Raw genomic sequence first — 25,137 nt, 5'->3', positions numbered from 1 at the left:
TAAAGAAAAAGCATCAAATGAATCACTGGAGTCATGATACCATCATTCTTTCTATTCTTTTTGTTCTTAATGTATGTGCTCAGTTCTGGGCTTCTCAGTACAAAGAAGACCAGGAGCTGCTGGAGAGGGTCTGGCATTGGTCACAAAGTTCATGGAGGGTCTGGAGCATCTGTTGTGAGGGAAAAACTGTTTAGTCTGGAGAAGACTGAGAGGGGAATCTCATTAATGCATATAAATAATCTCCCAGGCAGGTGCCAAGAGGATGGTGCCAGACTCTTCAGTGGTGCCCAGCAGCAGGCTGAGGAGCAGTGGCCATAAATTAGACACAAGAAGTTTCACCTCAGCGTGAGGAAGAGCTTCTTTCCATGGAGGGTGGCAGAGCACTGGCAGAGCTGCCTAGGGAGGGTGTGGGGTCTCCCTCTCTGGGGTCATTCCAAGCCCACCTTTGTCACCTGCTCCAGGTGACCTTGCCTTGGCAGACTGGATGATGTCCAGAGGTCCCTTCCAGCCTTAAAAATAATGTGGTTCTGTGTGATTCTGGGATATGAAGTCAGATACAGATGCAAGAGTTTGCAATGTTGTCGAGTTGCATTTTAAAGGTATTAAAGGGTCTCTTAAGTTATTATAACTCTAGACTGGGGTATCATAGTATTCTCCTATATTCCTAGTTTTTGAGTGTTAGGCTGTATATATTTCTCAATTCCTGCTGAGTCACCTTAATTTTACTTAAATTAGTGGTGGATAGCATGAAAAATAGAACACTTTGGGTATGGCCTAAGAGCAGCATTGCAACAGGGACCTCAGCTGATGGTAACACAGGCTCATTCTTCTGCCTCAGTTGTCAGTGCTGAGTGGGTTGAGTACCTTCACAGGTCTCCTTCAAACTTCCCTTGGTCTTTTGTGAGTAAATGCAGTTCTTTAGAGATCAGAAACTAACTCAAGTAAGCAGTTTGTGTCAAAGCCAACACTCACCTCAGACTGCCTTTGAACTGTTTTCAGTGTTCTTGATTGGACTGTTTGGGCATGCAGAAAGAATGAAAATAACATATTGCTTGCTTTGCTGTGTAACTAATGGATATTTGATGTTTCCAAGCCTTGTGCATTTGTAATGGATGTATTAATAAAATCTAGGGGAGGTGATGATAGCCATAGTGTGAACAAAGAAATGGAGAACAAAATGGAAAGACTGAGCTTCTGCAGAAAGGAGAAAGGCTTTAGAAATGGCAGCCTCAGTGTGACTGAGCACTGAGTGCCCTGTCCAGGTTTAGAAAGGCTGGTGCATTTGTGAGGTTGGTTTGGGGTTTTTTTACATTTGTCTTGGGTTTTTTTATGAAGTAGTAAGTCTTCTCACAGTTCTCAGAATCATGTTACATATGAAATTTCTTTTTTTCTTACTCATGGCTTAGCTGTTATCTTGCCCTGCTCTAGCTCTGGGTTTGCTAGTTCTCCTGGATCCAGTGGGAGCAGTGCTGAGCTGGTTCAGCTGGGTTCTATCAGTTTGTGCCATATCCAGAGCCACGGGTGCTGTTTGCCCTGTGCACCCAGCTCCAGCAGGGAGGCTCCAGGAACAGAGCCATGGAAATCAGGCACCCTGAGCCAAGGAGCTGGGACTGTGCTGGCTCAGGGGCCTCTGCTGCTGGCCCAGGGCTGGACCTGCTGCCAGGCCAAGCACAGAAAACGAGCAGGGTTAGCTTCTCCTGATCATTGCAGGTAAAAATGAGGCTGCCTATTTCATTTACAATGTCAATTACAACTTCTGCAGTCCTTTATTGGATTTCTGTTGCACTGCCTTCTGAACAGGAGCTACTTGGAGCTGTGGAAGTTACTTGCAGAGATAAGTCTTCACTTGTTGATGAGATGTTTAGCCTGGGAAGCTCTTGCCAAAACTAAGACAGAATGAGAACATCAGAAATAAGGAAGAAAATCAGTATTCCTTGACCGTTCAGCAAGCAAAACATTCTGTTTTGTTTCAAAGATGGCTTTGTGTGTGTAAATTGTTGCTGTTTCAGTATATATTTGGTCTGTGTTTAAAAACCTGAAGAGAAATAATCAAATTCTGTGGTAAAATTTAATCAATTTATAATGCAAAGGAGCAACATTTGGTACTGAATTGAGGAGAATTACAGCTGTTTGAATTAAATATGTCACAGTTAAGTTGCAACAGCACTTTCAGGATAAATGAACCCTGAAAGAGAAATGAGCAGTAATGTGGCACATCCTGACCCTTGAAATTCAAGCACAAAATACAGAGGAAAAATGCAGGGCTTTTTGGCATTATGAGAAGAACTTGCTTTTTGAACCCAGTTGCAAATAATTCTAATGTTCTGAAGTTGGATAAAGCTTTCAGAGGTGTTGTTTGTGACTCCTACTGCTGTTCCTTGTGATACAGGACTGGATTAAAAGTTCAGAGTACTTTTTGCTGTACTGAGTTACTGTAACTGAAGCGAATAGAGAGCAAAGTAGATTTTCAAAAAACCAGCACCTCCATGTTGCAGGGATGTTTGTGTTCTGATTTTGTTCTTCAATTAGTGGATTGCATGCTTATGAGGGGGGTGGGTATGGAGCAAAACACTGGACACTCCCTCTGGAAAGGTAGAAAATGAAGCAGCAGGATGTTCACCATGCATTTCCTGCTGCCTTCCTGCCTCTTTCCAGGCCTTGGGCTCTGCTGGGTTTTGCTCCCTCATGCTATTTTGTCCTTTCCAAATGTTTGCTTGTCATGGCACAATAAGTAGTGCTCTTTCAAGCAGAAATGCAGGTATGTCAATATTGTCATAATGTTACTGTTTAATCTAGTTACCTTAGAGAGGACCTTGTAATTTCTGTAGTGCTACTGTTCACCAAAATAATTAGCCTACACTAAACTGCAGTCCATTAAGTTTGACCTGTGTGCATAGTACAGTAGCACAGGTACTGTAATCTGTAGCTGGGTGTTCATGAATTAGTGCTAATCTGCATACAGTTGAAACAAGCAGGAGTAAGTATAAATGTTGGAGTATAAATACAGCTGATTGGACTGGCTACATCTACTACAATCTTAATGAGCAACCAAGAGAGCCTGTATCACAAATGCTGCTTGTAATCCTTCCCTTGGAACTTTTTAACTAGCTCTGTAATCTATTTTGCCTCTTCTTCCCCTCACCCCCTTCCACAGGAGCACAGGAAGTTCAGCTGTGACATATAAAGGCAGGAAATGTGTAATGAATGAGCCAACTTCTTCTGTAGCTATTCTATGTGAATATTAATGCTGCTTTTGAATGTAAATTTCTGTTGTGTTATTATACAACTATTGAAAGTGAAGTCTAATCTTTGGGGTTTTTTTTTTCCTCCTTAGAGCACAACAATGGAAGAAACAGCTATATGGGAACAACACACGGTGACTCTTCACAGGGTGAGTTCATACAATTGGCTGTGTGTGCCTAACGCAGGATACTAGTAGGTTTTGAAAACAATAGGAAAAAGCCAGATGTCAGGAAGTAAAAAGAGAGGAAACTGTCATATTCCCTTGTTTAAATTTAGAAGTGTTGTAAAAGCTCCATGTGATAGCTCTGTTTGTTTGGTGGCTTTCAGAGATAAGCCTGCCTACGGATAACCATGCTAGAAACCAAGCTTTAAATTACATCTGAACCTAACTGAAGGCAGGCAGAAATCTGTGTTCATTCATGGCAGTGCTGCAACTATGTGTGAGTTTTCAAACTTAATTTGCAGAGACATAAAACAATGTAGTTGCCTATAAATAAATGTATTCAAAGCTGTCTTATTTGCTTGCTTACTTTCTTAAACCACTGGCTGGAAGTAGTGGTTCTGGGTGGTCAGAATGTGTACCCTGCACAAAGGAATGTGTGCTGGGAACCAGTGAATAGCCAGACTGCTTTTGCATTTAGACTGACTCCTCTTGAGTTACTCCTGAATTAAACTGAGTTCTGGTGCAGCTATCAGCTATCTGAAGCTGTACCAGAGAGTCAGTAAGGGATTTTTTGCTTAGGAAAGGTCAGAGCAGGGTGGAATGCCATTTCTGGCAGCAACTTAGTATTAAAGCAGCCATGGAATCATGGTCCAAATAGCTGTATTCATCCCAAAAACGGGGAGATGTGGAAGTGTTTTCTCAAGGGAGCAAGTTATCATTTGCCTTCAGTTCATCATTGAATAAAGTCATTTTAAAATCGTAGCTTTGGTGGGATAAATGGACCTTGGACAAAAACGTGTATAGGTCAGCTGGGCAGATAAAATGTGAATTCTCTGTCAGACCTGTTAGCTGTTGATACTAAAGGCTGTAGTCGTGTTGAATCAATGTAACTGTTTGGGCAGGTGCCCTTTTGTGAAGGGAACAGTTACACTCAGTGTCACCAGAAGGCTGACAAAGTATCCCGTCTCTGAGTGCAGCCACACGTTGAAAGGAAAGTATAAATAAAAATGGAAATGTGTAGTGATGTTTATCTAGGCTGCTCTTTAAGCTTCCAACAGTTTTTAGGTCAACAAGTTTTTGAGCAAGAAGTGTTATTTCTATATATAATTAATTGCTCTTTATGTTTTCATCTTGAAGCTGTCCAGTCATCCCTGTAATCTCTTAAACTTCAGGTTTTTTACTTGTATTATTGATTAAATCAGTACTGTTTATAGTCAAAACCAAACAAAAATTGCCATAGTAATACAAGGTTGGCTCATAGGCTTGATGATAGCTCATTTTCTCTTGAAGGGGACCTTTTCCTGGTCAATTGGAGCAGTAATTTCAGTGACACCAGAAGTGAGACATTTAGTCCATGCAAAAAAGAAATAATGTTACAATATGGTATACTTTGAACAAAATTTTAAATAACTGGTAGGATGCAGAGATCTCATTTTTGATTGCACATGCAGCATAGTCAGAAGTTCTTTTATAGCATCGATGTGAAAGTATGATTTGATTATAATTTTGGTTATTATCTTTCACGTGCCAAAATTCTGCCAGCTCTTCTGGTATGACTGTTTTGTTACCTGATTAAGCAGCTCTTAGTTAGGTGCTGAAAGCTGATGATATGTACTGCTAATAATTCAATAGCATTAATTTAGTCACTTAAAAACAAACAGTTATTTCAGTCTGCCAGATAACAAAACCAAACCCCTTATGCTAATATTAAACAAATATGTGCTTAGAATTATCCTTAACACAGGGAAGAGGTTTACTAGTGAATTCCAACACTACTCATTAGGAAGTTTTTTGGGAAGTAGAGGCTGGAATTTCTCACCAAGATTTTTTGTTGCCTTTCTTTACCCTCCTTCCAGTTTCCTGGACTGGACTGCTACTTAACTCTTAAGAGATTGAGCCAGTCTTAGATTCAATTAAAGTTTATTAGGTAGCTACAGTTTATCTTTTATTAAGAGTCTTCTGGGTTCATATACTTAATTGCAAAGTGCTTGAAGGAGGAGCCATGCACTTTGTGTATCACAAGGCTTTTTTCCTACTTGGAGCTAAGTTCTGTGTGTCTGTGGTAGATGTGTGTCCTTCCCCAAAGCACAGAAACCAGGCATGTACCTACCTTTTTGCCTGTCCCACGCTGCATTTCTGTGGGGAAGTAGAATAGTACAGCTCTCTTTTTTGTCTTTTTTTTCCTACGACATCTGACGGGTGAAGTTCTGATAGAAGGAATTTTTTTATGCAGTTTTACTTAAGGTACATGTTGGTATCTTGTATAATCTGTAGTGATCAACATCTTGCTATTTTCCAGACATGTCTAGGAGCTAGGCTCAGTTTTCAGAGAGCAGTTCTGATAATCACTTGTCTCTCAAGATGATGATAAGCAGCAGGATAAAATGGAAAGTAGGTAGGCTGATTTTTACTAGAAGGTTTCTTATGTGACGTCTTAAATTTCCAGAAGGATTTAGGATTTGATTTTTAAATTGGGAGTGTTTCTGAAGACCTTGACTTATCTTATTAGAAACTCTTTATCTGACTTGGGCCCTTTTAACTGCTGTCTGTGTGTGAGACTGCATTGTTTCAGGGCTTCTGGAAGAGAACATCAAAGTATGAAACGTGGTCGTCTCCATGCTGGTGATTTGATTTGCAGATCTACTTCTAAAAGTAGTTTGGCAAGCAGCAAGATAAGGTTTACAGCCAGTTTCTGCTGTCCTTAGCCTAATGTTTGTATTCCTTACCATAAGTGGAGAATTCTAAAAATATTTTTGTTTATGGTGCAGGAAAGATAGAGAATATTTAAATGAAGTTTGACATAAATGTCTTTGTTATCGCTTTTCTCCCTTTCTTTCCCCACCCAAATACAGTACAAACTAAGTTCTGCTTTTTAAAATAATGGAAAACTAAAAGCAGGAGTGTCATGAGAGGAGAAATACTACTTTTGAAAGGGTTTTTAGTTACATATTTGTGTAGGCTATTATATATTCTTTTTGACTTTAAAAAATAAAACAAAAAAAACCATCATCTCTGGTCATGATGGACATTTAAGATCCTCCTTCATGGCACCAAGTTTCACTTAATTCTTCCATCCCAGCCATGATTTCTGGTTGATCTGTCTGGGATGTATTTTGAAAACAAGTCCATTCATCCTCTAGTGAATTAAAATGGATGTAAAAGAAGCAGTAAATTGTGCCCTTCCCCACTCCCCTACACTTAGATCAGCTTCCTTCTTGGCAACAGTGTGGGCTAACTGCTTCTGAGCAGTGAATCTCCAAATCTGTACTTTAGTACTGTTCCTATTCACTGCTTACAGGCACATCTGAAACATCTTTTTATGACCTCTGTTTTGGGAGGAGATAGGAAACAGGTTGGTTTTGGGCAGTAATTAATGTCCAAAAAGCTGAACATCATGTGTCTTGCAGCCAGATGCAGAATGCCATGTTGCCTCTGCTGTCACTGTAAGGTTATGAAACTCCTTGCTAAAGCTGGGTCATGTTTGTTAAAAAGTCTGAAAAAGAGAAGGTGAAGTCTGCCAGCACAAAGTGTGTGCTCTGTGAAATAGAGGGGTGAGATTGACCCAAAGTTGCTCTTTTCCATCCACTGACCGCATTTTGCGTAGTTGAAAATTGCAGAATAAATTCTTGAGTAAAATACAGCATTTAAATGGTAATATCCTCAAAATGTTTTCTGGGCAATGGTAAAAGAGCTAGATGGTTTGCAGATCAGTTATATTTAGAAAGCTTATTTCCCACCCTTGCTGCTTCCAGGCAGAAATGTAAGCATCATTGTTGTATCTTGAAATATCTAACAGGAATAACTTTTCAGAGGCATTGACCTTGCTGTAGTGGCAGGTCACCCTAGAGGGAAAAGATTGAAGCAAATTACTTTTGTTAAGATGCAGATGATTTGCAAGTGCTGACAAGGTTTTGATGTATTTAATGGTACAAGTGATCTTGGTATTATTCGTAAGAACTGAGCCTGCAGTCATACTACTGTGTGCTGCAATCCTGTCAGTTCCTGAGCTAGTGAGGTCGAGCTGGGTAAATACCATAATGGGAAAACTCAAAGAAAGTGTTGCAGGAAGTGATATAGGGCTTTGAGTCAGAGTTGCAGCTCAGTGGAATGGTTTGTTGTGCTTACTGAAGATTGAGCTCTTGCTGATGACCGCCTAAGGTCCAGGCCATAAAAATGCAAATGACAATTCTAATCTCTTGGAAGAGACTGGGTAGTTATTCCAAAACTCTCTGCATTCTAAAAGTGTTTATTTTTTATCTGTCTCCTGTTACAGGATTGCATAGCATTGATTGGTTCATTGATCCTGCCTTCTTTCAAAAACTTGCATTGATCTCATGGGACGTTTTTGTGTTTGGTGTGAGAATGCAAATTGTGACCGGTAGATACTGGAAAGTAAAAATATTTCTCTTGTTACATTATAGGCCCCTGGATTTGGATTTGGTATTGCAATATCTGGAGGAAGAGATAATCCTCACTTTCAGAGTGGTGAGACATCAATAGTTATTTCTGATGTGCTGAAAGGAGGCCCAGCAGAAGGACTGCTACAGTAAGTGCCAGACTGTACCTGGATGCTGATTTGGGGTCATTCATCTTTGTCAGTAGTAGCTTAACCTCCCAGTTGTTTTGGTCTCACGTTGTCTGTCTGTAACTGTTGGTGTAATAAGTTTATGATACAAGCAGTTTGCTTGGGGCACCTATTCACCAATATTTTCTTTTTGGCATAAAGTGCTTACACTGTGCATTGTGATGTTTTTCATGTAGAGAAAATGACCGTGTTGCAATGGTTAATGGCGTTTCAATGGATAATGTCGAGCATGCGTTTGCTGTTCAGCAGCTGAGGAAAAGTGGGAAGAATGCCAAAATCGTAAGTGAATGTCTTGAAGATTTAAAGTTCCATAGCCATAGAGCACAAGTGAAATAGTGCAATGTCTGCCATAAAATACAGGCACGATGCGAGGTACTTGAATAACACCTGTGTGATGTTTCAGATTTAAGTGATAATAATTGTATGTTTATCAAGTGGGTCACTCAAAATGTTTTTTAAATGTGAATGATGATGGTTGCATAGAGTGGCAGGGGATCGTTCAGACTCCTTTTCTTTATTGGTAAAGTTCTTTCCGGATTGCCAAATTGTGGCAAGTCAGCTTTGTTTAATATTTGTTTACTTTGTTGGATACACTTTTACTGGGTTTTTCAAAGGCTGCTGTATGCTAAAGGACAAGCTGTTCAGGCACTAACAGTTCTTTTTGTGCTCAATAAACAGTTTGCCAAAATAAAGTATAATTACTTTAATTCCTATAATTTTGTAGGCTTATTCTAAGTGCTTGGTTTTTGAACTTTTGCAAAACAGAACAGGTCGTCACCAAAGGGTAGTAATCCAGCTTTCTGCAGAAGTTTGGGGGTTATGTTAGAAAAAAAAATAAAACAAAAAATGCACACTATTTAGAAGTTTCTTAATTAATGAAAACAGACTTCTACTGCTTGTAGAAAAGCTTTTCTGCTGACACATTTTTAGTGCATTTATGTGCTTTAATGCAGTTGCAAGGAAAGTGTGATGTTTTGCATTTGTGGATTTGGCAGCAGTTCTTTAAAGCTTACAGAAAGCAATGTGTGCATGCTGTGCAGGGCTTTCAGTATCTTAAATATTTGGTGTGTAGATTTAGGTAAAAAAAAGTAATTAATGAAAACTGTGGTAGAACTTGGTTTTGTTCAGTAATGCATAGCAGACAAGTCTCTGAACAAGGCTGGCTCATATTCTGGAATCAGCTGTCTGTGTTGTACAGACCAACTTTGAACTTCCAGAGCCACTGCTCCCCTTCCTCCATGTCTTGCATAAGTATTTTTTGGGAAGACTGGGAGACTTCAGAGTTGAGGAGAATCACTCTCCATAGCATACTGAGTATGCACTAGATTACATGTTAGCAAAAAAGGGTTTTAGCAGTGCCAGTAACTGATTTTGTGGTTTTAAGCAAAGAGAGGGCATTCAGATATGCAGCTCTGAAGACAGAATATTGTGTTGTGCTACAAAAGCTATTGACTTGTTACCCTTTTCCCACTTGTGCAAAAACATCTAAAAGGACTAAAAGAACTGTAAAAACAGGTTTCTAATAATCTGTATTGATAATAAGCCTGTATTAATGGGATATATTTTTGTAATGAGGATACAACAATTCGGAGCATTCACCAATACATTCATGTTTTGAATGCTGAGATTAGCTTGGCTTCTGACATTTAGTAACACCATCAGCATCCCACAGCCAGAGGCTGATTGCTGCTGTTGGGTTGTAGACTATCCGAAGGATGAAGAAAATTCAGATTCCAGTGACTCGGCCAGACCCTGAGCCAGTGTCTGAAAACGAGGATGACAGCTACGACGAAGAGATCCGGGATCCGCGGAGCAGCCGAGGCGGTCCCAGTGCCAGCAGGAGGCACGAGAAGAGCTGGGTCAGAGATCGCAGCGCCAGCAGGGAGAGGAGCTTGTCTCCCAGGTCAGACAGGAGGTCTGTCACCTCCAGCCAGCCTGCAAAGCCCACCAAAGTCACACTGGTGAAATCCAGGAAAAATGAAGGTAACTTCTTGTATGCATCTCTTGCTAAAGCTTTTGCTGGTTTGTAAAGGCCAGCTGCTTCACTCAGTGTTGTGTTAAAGGCTGTGTGGGCTGAATGAACAGTGCTGTTGCCAGTTTGCCCATTTTACCAGTAGCTGGCTCAGAACTTAAAAAGTGCTATTGTATTTCTGGTTCAACTTTTCATATTCCAAAATCTGTGTGCTTAGTAAAGTATTGTACAGTGTGAATAAATTCCAACTGCAGACAACATCTGGTAGTCAGCAGCTACATACCTACACTTTAGCTGTAGTGGGTATTGTTTGGAAGAGGAAAAATTGTAGGTAGCACCTCAATTAAGCTGTTGAACAACAGCTCTGATTCTAGGCAGTGTTAGAAAAAGAGACTGATACAATGGTAAAGCTATAATATATCCTGCTACAGCCCATTGTGTGCCAGGTTCACTCTCCTCTTTGTGTTGCCTGTGTAAACACTGTATAAAGCAGTGTTGGAAATCTCCAGATACCTCCCTCTTTTCTACTGTAACTTCATCAGTTTTCTTTTTTCTTTTATTATAGAGTATGGTCTGCGGTTGGCAAGTCACATATTTGTGAAAGAAATATCACAGGACAGCCTGGCAGCAAGGGATGGCAATATCCAGGAAGGAGATGTTGTACTGAAGGTACAGTGTATGGTGGTGATGATTGTTCAAAGGCAAAACTCACTGATACTCTGCCTGGAATTGGCTGTGTCAGTAACATGATTATAGTTAATAGAAGGTGTGTCACTTTTCATTAAATTATTTCAAAGATCAGATTTAATATGAATCAACTTCTCTAAGGAAACTAAAATTACTAAGCCCCTTTGGTATTATTCCCAAAGTGTTATTCAGACAAATAATGCCTACTGTAAATACATAATGAAGACTGTTGGAAAAGGTATGAAGCTTTGCTTAGTTATAAGTAAAATGTAGTGGAACTGTGCTACTGTGCAGCACTAAAACTTGCCTTCAGGTTAATTTTTTTTTGTTTGATTGGGTTTTTATGGTAATAAATATACCCAAGGGTTAATTTTTTGTGCCCCATCCCTGGCAGTGTCCAAGGCAAGTGGATGGGGCCTTAAGCATCCAGGTCTAGTGGGAGGTGTCCCTGCCCATGCCAAGGTGGTTGGAACTGGAGGTCTTTGAGGTCCCTTCCAACTGAGGCTATTCTATGATTGTAATTCATATTAACAATTTTTATTTTGAGATAGTGCTGTGGATGTGTTGGTGCAGAAAAATGGACCATTCTTTGCTCTGTTGAGTGTAGCAGTGCTACTTCAAAAAACATAACTAATTGTTTACAAGTGCTGTATTAGTGCTAGAAGCTCTGACTTTGGAAGTTGAAAATAATTTTATGTTATGCAATATTTTGGTCTTCCATTATGGTAATTTGATAAGTATTTCAACTACTTCTAAATATCATCAGATAGAACACCTCTCTTTTTGCTGGAGATTTGCTGGGGTTTTTTTAGTAAGTTTATATCTGTTCTTTTTTCCTGCTCTATTCCAGATAAACGGCACAGTGACGGAAAATATGTCCTTAGCAGATGCCAAAACATTAATAGAAAGGTCAAAAGGCAAATTGAAGATGGTTGTTCAGCGAGATGAACGAGCCACACTCTTGAATGTCCCTGATCTTTCTGACAGTATTCATTCTGCTAATGCTTCAGAAAGAGATGGTGAGTATAAAAACTTCATTTCTAAAGAGGAATGAAACTCCCTATGTTGTCAAGATGTGAAATACCTAAGTGGGATGAGAGGGTGGGGAGGAGAAGCATTAGGAGTAAGATTGTAATATGGGTAAATTTTTGTTAGAATGTGATTGAAATCCACTCCTTCAAAAACCATGGAGAAAAATACACAGTCCCCGTTCTTACAGGAATATTATGTTTGTTTTTGTGTAATAATAAGCATAGATTTAACATCCTCATAAAAATTCTCTGCAAAAGCTTATTCCCATTTAAGCAGGTCATGCCACCATTTAAATTACAATCATTTCATGAAAAAACAACTTTTATTTAACAGACATTTCAGAAATTCAGTCGCTGGCATCAGATCATTCCAACCGATCACATGACAGGCCCCGCCGCAGTCGTTCACGATCTCCTGACCAGAGGTCAGAGCCTTCAGACCATTCCAGACATTCTCCACAGCAGCCCAGCAATGGCAGGTGATGGCAGCCTTGTATTATTTTTAAATCAACTATTTAATGTAACATATAAGTTGTAGGAATGCTTGGATTTATATGGTAACAAATGTGAAGCAGACCTATGGAGGCAATCATATGACATTCTTTGTCTCCAGAATTGCAGATAATAATGGTCTGAATATTTTAGACTTGAGGAGAAACTGAACCTTTCTGTAGTGTTACATCTTCTTTGAACATAATCCTAGAGCATGGTTGTATGAATGAGATGTAATTTTGATAGCCATATATGTTACTGAATAATGTGTAGTTGTATTTTGGTTTTAGAAAGCACTTAGCTGCAAGTAGATTTGAGATGACCTGTAGCACAGTTCCTGTTGCATGTCCAGCCTGGGTAGACTTGCTGAAATCTTGCTTGGTTTAGGCATGGGGTTATCTTATGTTTCTGAATACATTTAGTTCCTGCAAAACAAGGTGTGTCTCACAGTAGGTTTAACTTTTACTCTATTTTTAATATTTGAACTTGGTAATGGAACATTGATTATGATTCTTCATTACATAAGTCTAATTTTATATTAATTCAGAGACAAGTAATGTACTGTATGGTTTGGAATTTTTTCTCCTGAAATCTGAAACGTTAGTCCTGAATAACAAATCTGCCCAGTTTTGCATTTGAACAGTTTGGAAACAGACATTCTAATTTACTGAAATAGCACTTCAGTGTTGGATTTCAAATTCTATTAAATATTTGAAAGAGAAATGTTTCTCTTTTGACTGCTCATAATATGATGGAGCAGAAATTAGAATTGATCTGTGCAGATGTCTAATTCGGAGCCTCTATTTGAAGATTCTTAGATGCTGTTCAAAAACTCTGACAAAACAAATTGCAGCTGCCCATTTCATTAAAGATACGCCTGATTGCTTATGAATAAAATTGGTTTGCCCAAGGGGAAAATAACACCTTCAAGGCTTTTACAATATATAACTAAAGAGGGAGATTGTAACCCATAACCCCAAGCAGGGGTACATGCAGGTACAGACATTTTTGCTTCTCGTGTGTGTGCATTGTTCAGAGGGACCACAAGGCATGAAAACTTGTTTTCAAGCAGGAACCACGTTCATGGAAAACACTTAAAAGCAGGGTCACAGAGGCAGGGCTTTGATTGTGAGAGTTGTGAGATCTCTGTCATATTTCAAAACTGTTTCTTGACATGCATTTCTAGTGCAGCCTGATAGGGCTTGTGGAGGGAGGAACAACAACAAAAAAAACCTATCAGAACTGTAAATATGAGTGACTTAGCCAAGTGTCAGTGCTTTCCTGTCCTGTTGCAGTGGCTTAGGTAGATGGTCACTTCCTCCCTGTAGACCAAACTGTTGGAAGAATCAAACCTTTTCCGAGAGGGAACTTTGAAGTTATCTCAACTCTGAATGCATCCGTTATATCTTCTGTATGAGCAAGAGCTACTTTGGCATGGCTTGACTTCCTTTGCACCATGTCCCTTTCAAGATCAGAAAATCTGGGCCCTGAGCCATGTAAGGAAAAACATGTTGAGAGCAACTTCTCTTTGAAATGGTTGTTTGTGCAAATTTAAATCTACTGTAAGATCAAATTAGTTGTTAACTACTTTTTTTTTTTTAATTTGGTGGAAAATCTGGAGGAAGAAAAAGGCTTGAGAATGGGCTGAGGAAGAAATGTGCAAAAAGTCTTCTAACTAAGCTTAAGGAGGATGTTAAAAATGTATTGAAGATAATGAGTCTTTATTTAGCCACTGTTCAGCCAAGTGTTTGTATGTTAACGAGGAGGGAAGTTCCAGGGGAATCCTCTTAGTCCTTTCATACAACCTTGAGTACAGGCTGACATTTCTGCGTTGGCACCAGAGTACAGAAATCTGCTAACAAATCTGCCTCAGTATTGCTTTGGGGTCTTCAGTGTTGTCCACCTCTCAGTATTCCTCACTGATATGTACATCAGGCTGCTTGAAATATACCTGGAATATAGGGTTTCCAGAACAATTGCTGTTTGATCATTCTGTAAAGCATTAAATAGTGATTTGTTTTTCTTTAGTCTAAACAAAGTTCACAGATGTGTATTGAACAGTCTTTTAAAAACTCAAATTCTAAAACATTTTTCTTTATTTACTAACAGAAAGGGTTAATTTTTCTTTGTATCATCTATGAAGAGTTGTACTTAAAAAGTTAGAATGAGCAAAAGAGGTTTTGCAGCTAAGCTGGAGACTACTTCAGGAAAAGTATCACATACCCTTTCTTAGCTGTCTGGTCCTACTGCTGGCACCAAGAAGCTGTTGAGCTGGGTAAGCTTTTGGTGTGACCCATCCTAAAGATTGGCATTCAGTCAGGTGCTGCCAAACCTCCCAGATGATATCTCTGGGCTGCCCTTTACTAATTGAAAGAATTCCTGCCTGGGAACTCTGTCTGCTATGCTGACTTCCTCACCTAGATATTGGAATGGCAAAAACATCTCTGATACGTTTAACACTTCAGCTTCAGCAAGAAATATTTGGTAGCTTGAAGAAATCACTGTAGAGATCATCATTATTTGTGGAAGGATGAGGCTGACTTCTGTAATACCATTGCCAATTTATATGTAGGCTGAGAGATTGGTTCTGTTCATTTTCAGAACAAGATGAAAAACCAGCAGATAAAAATCAGCCCTGTTTTGAATGTCTTTAGGAAGATGCTACTTTGCTCTTACTCTTCTTATGCTAAAGAGCTTGGGATGTGCTAAAAACACATTTGGGAAGAGCCTGCAAGTTCCTATTTTCCATAATTTTCTGTAGACACAAACACTGTGTTGCAGGTCATCTCTTGTTCTGCAGTAATAGCGCTAATGCGTAGCTGATGGTGTTTTGTAATTTTAAAATGTTTCTGGTAAGCACACTTTGAAAAAATGTCAGGGAGAGGAAGTGAGGTAAAGGGGGCCCTGACACAGCACAGATGTTAAACAATAGTGTCACAGTGCACGCAGGGAACAACACTTTGTCTCTTGGGAAGTGCAGCTGTCAGTTTTTAATGAGTTTCCCTCACCTGGAGCCAGTGGTGGCATCAAGTTGTTTTCTGTATCATCTTGTAATGTGAAATATTCAAGGCTTACTGTGCAGTTTAAGCAAGTAAAGGGAAAAAAGCCTACTCCTCTGCTTTTCTGATGTTTCCTTTTGGTTCTGTCAGCTTTTTCCCATTTAAAATTTCATGTCTCAGGTGGAGTAGACCTGACCTTTTGCAGGCTTTTGAGTTGGCAGGTTGTGTTTGCCTGCACACATAGCAGCAGCCCAGGAGCCTGTGGCTTCAGATCTCACCTTGTGCTGTGCCCTCAGTGTCTGTATGGTAGTTACTGTTCTTGAGAGCTTCCACATTTACATTCTCCTGATGTGTACAGGAATCAAAGCAGCATAAAGTTACACTGGGTTTGGACGGTGTTGGGGAAATTTAAAATAAATTTCATCTTTGTGTAGTAACTATAGTATTGTTTGCCTTATTTTTAAAGCAAAACAGATATTCTTGCTTTGGAATAATGCTCCTTTCAGATGTTAGGAGATGCTTGGAAACAGGTAGAGAGGGCTCATGGGGAAATTTACTGTAGTGTCTGATTAACTGGTGCTCATTATCCAGAAATCTTAGGGGAGCAGCATTAGTTGTAGCTTACAACATCACAGAACTTTTTTGTTTCTAGGACACTTAGCATGCATTTAAATAGCTAAATAGATGTATCTGTTTTTAATAAGCCAGGAACTATTTTCAAGGGAACAACCAGTCCAGTCATGTTTTAGTCTGGTACAGTCTAGCTTATGCACCTAAACTGGAAATCCAAAAGAGGAATAAGAAAACCTTTTATCGGTGATGTTTGGGAATCAAGTAAAAGGATAAATGCTTACTTTTTATTTTGTTAGACTTAGTGGTTTTAGCATTCTTTTAATCAACTCCAAAAGGGACTCTAGCTGGATAAAAAGAGGCATGAATAGGGATTTTAAATAAGCTACTGTGCTTATTTTTATCAATGACTTACAACAAGATGGTTGTTTATAGTGCAAGAGTGCTTCTCTTCACAGTTTGTTGTGGTGATTGGAGTACTTTCCTGTATTCTGTTTAGCTGCCTTCAGGCACATGGTTTTAAAACTGGCAGAGGAATGCACTGAGAAGTTGTAGTATGTCTTGGCTGAATAGCTAAGTGTTGTTTCTCATATTTTAGACTTCATTTTGCTTCAGGAAAGCACATTCTACTTGTGTTTCAATTTTTGTAATGTCTTTTATTCTTTACTGCATGTCTTGGATGAGCAGACTTGCTGGAATCTGTTTTCTGAAGTCATATTTCCGACTCTTGAAGCATTATTTCTGATGAGGGTCTTAACAGTCTTAACTCTGAATGGGGATTTGATCCATTTGTGCTTTATGGGCAGTGATGCTCATTATTGCCCAGTAGCACCATCTAGCTGTTAGTAGTGCAGAACTTCTCTTTTTTCCCTCCAGTACAGACCTTCTGTATGACAGCAGATGGGTTTGCACCTACTGACCAAGCCATTGTTATTCTTGAGAAAATACCTTTTCCCCCTCTTCTTGTCAAGTCAGTCTGATATTATATGAAAGGCTGCTATTTGTGTCTCTTATTTTAAATATTCTTTAAATCCGTGTTTATTTGCCAGTTTCCAGGAAGAAAACTTTATTTTTCTAGCTCATTATTAATATTCATCTGTTCCAACCCTATTAAATTATTTAGTGTTCATCAGATAGCAGTGTAGTGTTTAACATTTCAACAGGCAGCACATGTTCAGTTCTGCTGTAGTACAGCTGGTAGCTGAAGATCAATACAACAATACAAGAATACCTGATTTTTTGAACTCAAGGAATAGAAATTACATTCTGTGGAATTTTCCTCACTTTCATCACTTAAAAACAAGAACTTACTTTAACTTGTCCTAAATTTCTTCAGTTTGTGCTCCAGGTGTGTGTAAGAAATGCATAAGAAGCAACAAATTGTCTTTTGACTAAAATGTGTGGATGAGAAGCACTCCCCTCTTGATATAGCTTGGAATTGAAGACCTTATCCTCTGAGGAGATGAGAAGTGAGGAACATATTTACGTGGGCCTGGGCAGGGCTTGGCAAGGATAAAAAGTGCCACACGAGCAGCACTTGTGTTTCAGGGCAGCTGACACACAAAGGAGCAGATAAATTAGCTTGATCACAGCAAAGCCTAAGAATTTAGTCCAAAAATCCATGATTTCTATAGGAAGGGGTGAGGAAAAGACTATTGTAATGGATGTTCTTCCTTTCTTCTTTGCTTCTCAATTCTTTGTATATCTACCAATATACAGCACGTGTGTGTGACCTGTGTGCTTGAGGAAGAGAGCTTGAAGGTTTAGAGTCTGTGTCCCATGTGCTCTGCTCTCTTCACTGCCATGACTAGGGAGCTCCCTTGTTAATGTGCTGTTAGGGACAAAACACCAGCATTTAGAAATGGTAAAAACTATTAATAATGTGTTAGCCTAAGAACAAAACCTTCCTAAATAGTAATGGTGATCCCTTACCCTCAGCCTGATGAATGAAAGTATTTATTCTTTAGTCTGAGTAGACTGAGATGGTTCTGTCTGCAGAGTGGAATCTTTTTTTCTAATATAGTCATCGAAGCAGAGAAGATGAGAGAATAACTAAACCAGGAGCTGTCTCTACACCTGTAAAGAATACAGATGATATTTCTAAAGCTGTGGAAGAGGTGACAGTTGAAAGAACTGAAAAACAAACTCCACCACTCCCAGGTAAAAATATTAAAATATATTAATAATGCATGTGGTTGAGAGTGGATGACCAGTAAAGACTTAATGCTCTTGCATGTTTGTGGAATGACTTTCAAGTCTTAAAACAGACCAAGTCCTGATTATTTTTATTTCTGGATACAAACAGTCTTTGTAACCATAATCTCATTTATATCTGAGTTTTGGTCCAGAAAACCTAAGTTGTGGGGTCTGTCATTATACAGGGGTCAGATTTCAGTATTTAGGGTTGTAGTTACAAGTGATGGTTGTAAAGAGTTTTGTACTGATTTCTCAGACAAGGTTAAAATTTGTGTTTCTTTTCTGAATGCTCAGCAGTAAATGTGTTCTTATGAGTTACTGTAGCAGACTATATATATAACAACCATGTATTTAAGCCTGTTTAGAGCTACTGTTCCCAAGATACAACTCAAAACACTCCAATGTGCTTTGTTCTTGTAGCACTTAACTACAGCCAAGGACAAGAGGGCAGGTTAACAAATGCAGTACAGCTAATCAAACCAGAACAAAATCTCTCTCCTTTTTCCCAAAAGGAAAGGATAAGCTAAATGGCAGCAGATAAAAGCCAGATGGTGTAAAAAAGGAAAAAAACCAAAACAAACAAAACAAAAGATGATACAGGACAGTGTTCCGGGCAGGCTGGCACTTACAAGATTTTTGTTTACAGAATGAGGCACTTCAGTGAAATTACAAGTGGAGAAAGGAGCTGTGCAGATGGTTTAGAGGGAGCTGTTACTGAAAGGCTGGGTGCAATGACAGAAAGCACATTCAAGCTTGAAAATATTTGAGGACCTAAGGGATGAGCAGTGACACTTCTGCATGTAGTAGTCAGTAGATTAGTGAAGATCTGGAAGGATTCTGGTGCTGATAGACTCTGAAAGATCTTGAAAATAAGAACAGTAGGTTTTCTGATACAGCAGCCATTATTAAAAAGATGGTCATAAGAGGTGACCTTTTACAGCAGTGCCATGAAGTGAGGCAAATGAAGTAATTTATATTTGCCAAATATAAATTTTTTCCAGCATGGAAAACCATGTGGTGGTGAGATTAGAAAGATGAATTCTGCATTTCTGTAAGATACTGAAGATGAATAATTGCCATAATACCAATCCAGCCAGATAGGTGACCCTTAATATGGTTCTTAATCCAAAATAATGTACTGATAATTGGTCTGAGGGACTAGCAAAGCAGTGATAAATAGTGTGGGGGGTTTGTTGGTTGGTGGGAAAGGAGAAATGTTCTATATTTGCATGAATGGGAAGAGGCCCATGGAAATACTTCGTTTGGGTGGGAGGAGTTGTAGACCAGTACATAAAGCTAATATTTAAATTAATGTCTGCAAATAAAATTCACTTGCCCAAGAGAAACTGAGATAAAAAGGTGTAGCAAATGGCATAATCCTTTAACAGGTTCACAAAAGCTCTAGGGAAATGAGGATCCTTCCAAGACTGTAATGAAAATGTTAGAGAAGTGGTTGGCAGAATCTGTGGTAGTTTGCTGCTTAGATAGGGGCAAGGGCAAGATGACTGTCGTAGTTGTTTGTGTATCAAAGAAGGGTGGGAGGAGAGTATTTTTTGGGAGGGATCATCAGAGGCTTAGCCTAGTAAAGGTTCATTAGAGACTTAAAGGAAAATACTGTGTTACTGTATGGGAAGGACCAGAGTCACACTAGAAAGACATAATTACCCAATTGTTGCCTTAAATTCCCAATTTCAAACTAGTCTGTTCAGTGATTTGAAAGGAAGATGGTGTAGTTGTTGGTAAGATCAGGAATATTAGACTAGTTCAAAGTCAGCCTTGTTTGAAATCAAATTTTTTCCTGTGTGCAAAAATGAGCCTATAAATCCTTGTAACACAGCCAAGTCTTTATCAAAGAAGAGCCCCTACTAGTGCTCATGGCTGAGGGAAGCCTGCAGTGGCAGTTTCCTCACAGGAACTCCAGAGAAGCTCTGCAGCAAAGCCATAGTGAGTGCACAGCTCTGAGGACCACCTGAGCTGACCTCAGGCATGCAGAATAGAGTGAGGTCTTATGGTATTTTCATTTCAAAAATTCAGTTCTTGACTGAAGAGAACCAATGGAAAATGAAGACGTTAGGTCAGGAAAATCAAGGTTAGATACGGAAGGATTGAAAGTGGTCTTGGGAGCATGAAGCCTTCTAGTTCTCCTCCTTTTGAAGTATTCAGAGTACTTTGAAGTGCAAAGGAAGTCTGGGAAAATTTACTGAAATAGTCGTTAGGCCAGTAATCACACTGCTCTGGATGGCTTGGTGAGAGTGTCTTCTCTTGAGTTTTCTAGTCTTTTACTTCTAAGTGGGTCTAGGTGGGGTAGAGGGAAGGCTATTGAAGAAGTCACTAACGAAGTCTTAACTAAGTTAAATTTCACATTTTCATCTCTAAATGACCAAATGGGAAATCTTTGGTGTTTTCATAGAACCAAAGCCAGTGTATGCACAAGGAGGTCAGCCAGATGTGGATTTACCAGTCAGTCCATCTGATGGTCCTTTACCCAATTCAACCCATGAAGATGGAATGCTTCGGTAACGTATCTCTGAGCTCTGTTTGAACCTGCCTGCTTCTTAAGCAAATGAAAAACTCTTATCCAGTGTAGTCAATAATCTCTCTCTGTGCTCTGATACCATGTCCAGTATTCTGTCCTGGCCCTTCTGTTCACAAATAATAGGATGAAGACATGAGATTTATTTCTGAGCCTTGTGGGCATTTATACTGTGTTGTATACCATTTTAAAGTCTATTCATTTCTATGGAAATTACCCCTTAAAATAATCAACAGGTGTAAAGGATTTGCTGGGTTTGTCTCTCCCTGGGCACTCACTCCTCCTTTCCTGTCCTTATCTCCAAAGAGAGGAAAGTTACTGTAGTATATTCTTTACCTTTCGTAGTGATTGGAGAGCAGTGAGTAAAGGTTACTGCAGAATTGTGCAATGTCCCAGCATGGAAATAAGTCCCCTTCAACTGGGGTCTCCTTTATGGGCATTAGTGTACTTGAGAATAGATTCTACTTTGGTTTGACCTCAAATTCATCTTGATCTCTTCAGAGCCAAAATAGATCTGTATGACAGCACAGCTCTTTAAAAAGAAGAATGTTTTTGGAAGAGACTGTCAGTGTCTCACATAAACACTATGAGTGTAAGACAAACAAACCATACTAAACATGTACATGCAGGTGGGTTTTTTGGAGTGCTGCTGTTGAGCATGTTGTAATGCTGCAGTTGATAAGCAGTTAATGGTATGTATAGCAGAATATCCACTAATTGACTAACAAGCAGATTACTTCTTTGCATGTTTCAAATTTATCAGGGTATTTTGGGCTATTACACCAGTAAGTGGAATATTTTCTAAATTTCTAGGCCAAGCATGAAACTGGTAAAATTCAGAAAAGGAGATAGTGTGGGCTTGCGACTAGCAGGTGGCAATGATGTTGGCATATTTGTAGCTGGTGTTCTGGAAGACAGCCCTGCAGCAAAAGAAGGATTAGAGGAAGGGGACCAGATTCTCAGGGTATGTCAAAACTGTTAACATTACAAATGTTTTGTTGTACCAGAGTTGGTTTTCTTTCTGTAGGATTGAATATTTTGCCTTCATAGTTCATACACTGTTTTTTCTGTATTTATTAGATGATGTACTAGGAGCAAAATCTTTTTACTGTACTGTTGCTAGGAAGGTTAGCAAGTTTTTTACATTAAATTTTGTGGACTAAGTCAGTTTATCAAGTTGTTTGAATTCATGCTGAGTGACTGAGTTGTCAGAGTACTCTGTGGGCTACTGATGTATATAAGTGCTCCATAATGAGTATAATGAACTGCTACATACTATCCTGGAACTGTACTTTTACTGAAAATAAAGTGGGACTCTTTAGAGGTGCAAGAGGCATCTTGAGATATGTGCACTTGGTATGGATGAAATTGAGTAAGAAAGAGATCATAGCAATAGATTCAGATTTTCTATTATATAATTAAATCTCTGTAATCATGTCATATGCTGAATCAATCTGATTGCTTCATTGATACCAGGTAAATAATGTAGACTTCACAAATATCATCAGAGAAGAAGCTGTCCTTTTTTTGCTTGATCTTCCTAAAGGCGAAGAAGTCACCATTTTGGCACAGAAGAAAAAAGATGGTAAATAATTGTGTATTGGAAATTATATAATAGACTGCTTAGAACAGCATTAAAAAGTCTAGTGAACAATAACTAACTGCTGGCTTGCAGGAAATTGGCACCTTAGACTATTAAATCCTTTTGGCTTTGGGATAGGTGGCCACTACTAATGGAGTAGAGACTGATATGGTGCCAGTATCCACCCGCACCCCCCTAAACAATCAAACAAAATCCCAAACAAAAAAATACCATTGCAGAATAACCCCTAGCACCTAAGTAATGTCTTGGCATTATCCCTGGAGGAAGTAGAAGAGTCAGTTGTAGTTATGCCATTCAAAATGAGTGGTTATGCCGACGTGTTTGTGCATACAAACTTCTTTTCTCAAGATAATTTCCTTCCAGGACGAATGAAGTAGGCTTGCACTTTGATCAAATTTTTGACTATAAAAGTTGAATTGATGTTAGTAGAGTTTACTGTAAATAGTTATAGTGCTTAAAATAGAGCAGCTCTGAGACATTAAGGCTTCTTGAAGTAATGTACATTTAGAACAAGGAGAATTAAGGTGAGGCATTGCTTTGTGTAATTCTTGTGAGCATTATAACATCACTTGAACTTATGTAACACTTGATATTTTGGGACTTCTTTTCCTTCTTTCAGTTTATCGTCGCATTGTTGAGTCTGATGTAGGGGATTCTTTCTATATCAGAACTCATTTTGAATACGAGAAGGAATCTCCTTATGGACTAAGTTTCAATAAAGGTGAAGTGTTCCGGGTGGTGGACACTCTGTACAATGGCAAACTGGGTTCCTGGCTGGCCATTCGAATTGGGAAGAATCATAAGGAAGTGGAAAGAGGTATCATACCTAACAAAAACAGGTACGATCTTGCAGTAGTTAAATTACTGATTCAAACCCACAGTTTTAAATGACACCTGTATAATGAATGACTGGACTCCCTTGCAGGACATAAGTTTATAGAATTGATTCAGTAAGAAACAGTGTAAAACATACTGAAGTAAAATATCTATGGATTTGTTTTTGACTTTGCATGGTTCACAAATAAACTTTCATTTCAGTACAAGAGACAAGGATGTAATAAGTTTCAGAAATGTGATACGAGGCTCAGTAGTTGTCCTGTAGTTCATAATACAACAAAAGCTTGGTTCAGCAGTGGCGGTGGTTTTTTGAGGATGTAAGCTTGCTAGTCAGGCATTACTCCAGAAGCTGATTTCTTGGTAACTGGGATTTGTTGTCACCTTAGAGCTGAGCAGCTGGCTAGTGTACAGTACACACTTCCAAAGACAGCAGGAGGAGATCGAGCAGACTTCTGGAGATTCCGAGGCTTGCGGAGCTCAAAAAGAAATCTCCGGAAAAGCAGAGAAGATCTTTCTGCCCAACCTGTTCAGACAAAGTTTCCTGCCTATGAAAGAGTTGTTCTTCGGGAAGGTATGGCTTTACTCTTACTGCACATCATAGGTTTGTGTGGTTTGGTTTGGAAAAGCCAATTTAATTAAATTTGGTTTAAGCAATTGATATATCTTGACTTTCCTTTTTCCTTTGATTCTAGCTGGGTTTCTCAGACCTGTAACCATTTTTGGTCCAATAGCTGATGTTGCACGGGAGAAACTGGCTAGAGAAGAACCAGATATCTTCCAAATTGCAAGTAGGTGTGAGATCAGGTTTTTCTGCAGTTAGGAAAGTAGTCAGCTTTCTTTGGCTAGATTGTTTCTACATTATTACTTTAGTTAATATATTTAACAAGACATCGATGTAAAGGAACAGACTAAATGTAAGTTCTTCTACTACATTGCTGCTGATAATTCTCTGAAAACATATTAGTTCTATTTATAGCCACCTCAAATTTAATTTTAATCCTGTATCTCATCCTATTTCTAAGTGCTTTTGTAAAGATGTAATCTTTGTCTGTAATGGTGGGTAGACTTTCATGTATGATATGTAATCAGAAGTGTCTTCAAGCTGAATTGACAGACTGAGCTATGAAATGGTTTGTTTTATGTTAATAAGGGAATGTAGAATATGTTGTAAACTTACAATAGGTTTTTACTGTGTCCTCTTTACCAGAAAGTGAACCAAGAGATGCTGGAACTGACCAACGTAGTTCTGGCATTATTCGTCTCCACACTATAAAGCAGATAATCGACAGAGTAAGTCTTCTCTTCTCACTGGACTTCTAATACAAGAAAAGTAAAACTGATAACTTGAAGTGTTGGGTGTTTTAAATGTAGAATGGTTAACGTACTGTTTGCTTTAAAAATAACTTTCTCATCTCTCTATTGGTTAATAAGAAAAACCCTACCACCCTTCTTCTGTATTAATAACTGCAGCCTGGATGTGCTTCTAGGCTTTGTTCCAGAGGCTGTTGTCCTCTCTCCATTAAGGCTCTTTTGGGCCGTTTCCTCTTTCATTTAAAGCCACGGTGTGACATTATAGGTGGAAATGGTTACTTTATTTATTGAGTTGTTAGTTTTGCTCCACCTCAATGTACAAATTGATCACTTGACATAATTATTTTGTGTGAGGACTAAGAAAGGGTTCTTCCATCTCCCTTCCTTAATATCCTTAAAACCTATACCATTAGTGCATTAGATGAGGCTCACCTATTTATTTCCTTACTTAGAAACAAACTGGACAATTTTCAGATGCTGAAGTATGAGAGGGGAAAAAAGCTATTATAGCAGCAAAGTCGGCGTGCTTCATGCTGTGTGCCTGATTACATTGAATGAAAGCTGGCCAAGTTCTGCATTCACAGTGATATTTTTTGTAAAAAGGAAGAGAGAAGTGTGTAATGGGTCTATATCTTGTGTTTCAGTCTTTGGTTTTTTCCTATTTACATAATGCTGATAGGAAACTGCTTTTTATTTCAGTGTCTGCTTACTTTGAGGAGATTTTTAAAAAATAGAATTAAATGTAAAAAAATCCTGGAGTTATACAATGGTCCTACAGTTCAAAATGTATATGCTTATTTAGGCTCATACTGGAATTTGTTTGGTTTTTATTATTTTGTTAATTCAAACAGGAGAAGGTTTAAATCAATACTTTGAAACAATGAATTCTCTAAAGGTGATACAAAATGATTCAAA

The 25,137-nt window shown here is 38.8% G+C and overlaps 1 protein-coding gene across 16 annotated transcripts in view; it reads left to right on the top strand.

Moving 5' to 3' along the window:
• The window catches only part of TJP1 (tight junction protein 1), a 189,492-nt gene that overhangs the window by 144,879 nt on the left and 19,476 nt on the right, over positions 1-25,137 (top strand). For all 16 annotated transcript variants that reach the window (XM_064388967.1, XM_064388975.1, XM_064388971.1 and 13 more), the window contains 15 exons: positions 3,335-3,391; positions 7,828-7,952; positions 8,168-8,270; positions 9,695-9,974; positions 10,529-10,632; positions 11,501-11,669; positions 12,016-12,160; positions 17,766-17,902; positions 20,349-20,454; positions 21,285-21,435; positions 21,948-22,056; positions 22,694-22,913; positions 23,298-23,482; positions 23,604-23,699; positions 24,119-24,201. In XM_064388967.1, the coding sequence (XP_064245037.1) occupies positions 3,335-3,391; positions 7,828-7,952; positions 8,168-8,270; positions 9,695-9,974; positions 10,529-10,632; positions 11,501-11,669; positions 12,016-12,160; positions 17,766-17,902; positions 20,349-20,454; positions 21,285-21,435; positions 21,948-22,056; positions 22,694-22,913; positions 23,298-23,482; positions 23,604-23,699; positions 24,119-24,201 (2,070 nt within the window). The remainder of the gene's footprint in view (positions 1-3,334; positions 3,392-7,827; positions 7,953-8,167; positions 8,271-9,694; positions 9,975-10,528; positions 10,633-11,500; positions 11,670-12,015; positions 12,161-17,765; positions 17,903-20,348; positions 20,455-21,284; positions 21,436-21,947; positions 22,057-22,693; positions 22,914-23,297; positions 23,483-23,603; positions 23,700-24,118; positions 24,202-25,137) is intronic.

Source organism: Passer domesticus, chromosome 14 (assembly GCF_036417665.1).
Source record: "Passer domesticus isolate bPasDom1 chromosome 14, bPasDom1.hap1, whole genome shotgun sequence".
In the NCBI taxonomy this organism is placed as follows: domain Eukaryota; kingdom Metazoa; phylum Chordata; class Aves; order Passeriformes; family Passeridae; genus Passer; species Passer domesticus.
Note: the sequence above shows the minus strand (reverse complement) of the source record. Positions and strands in the feature narration are given on the sequence as shown.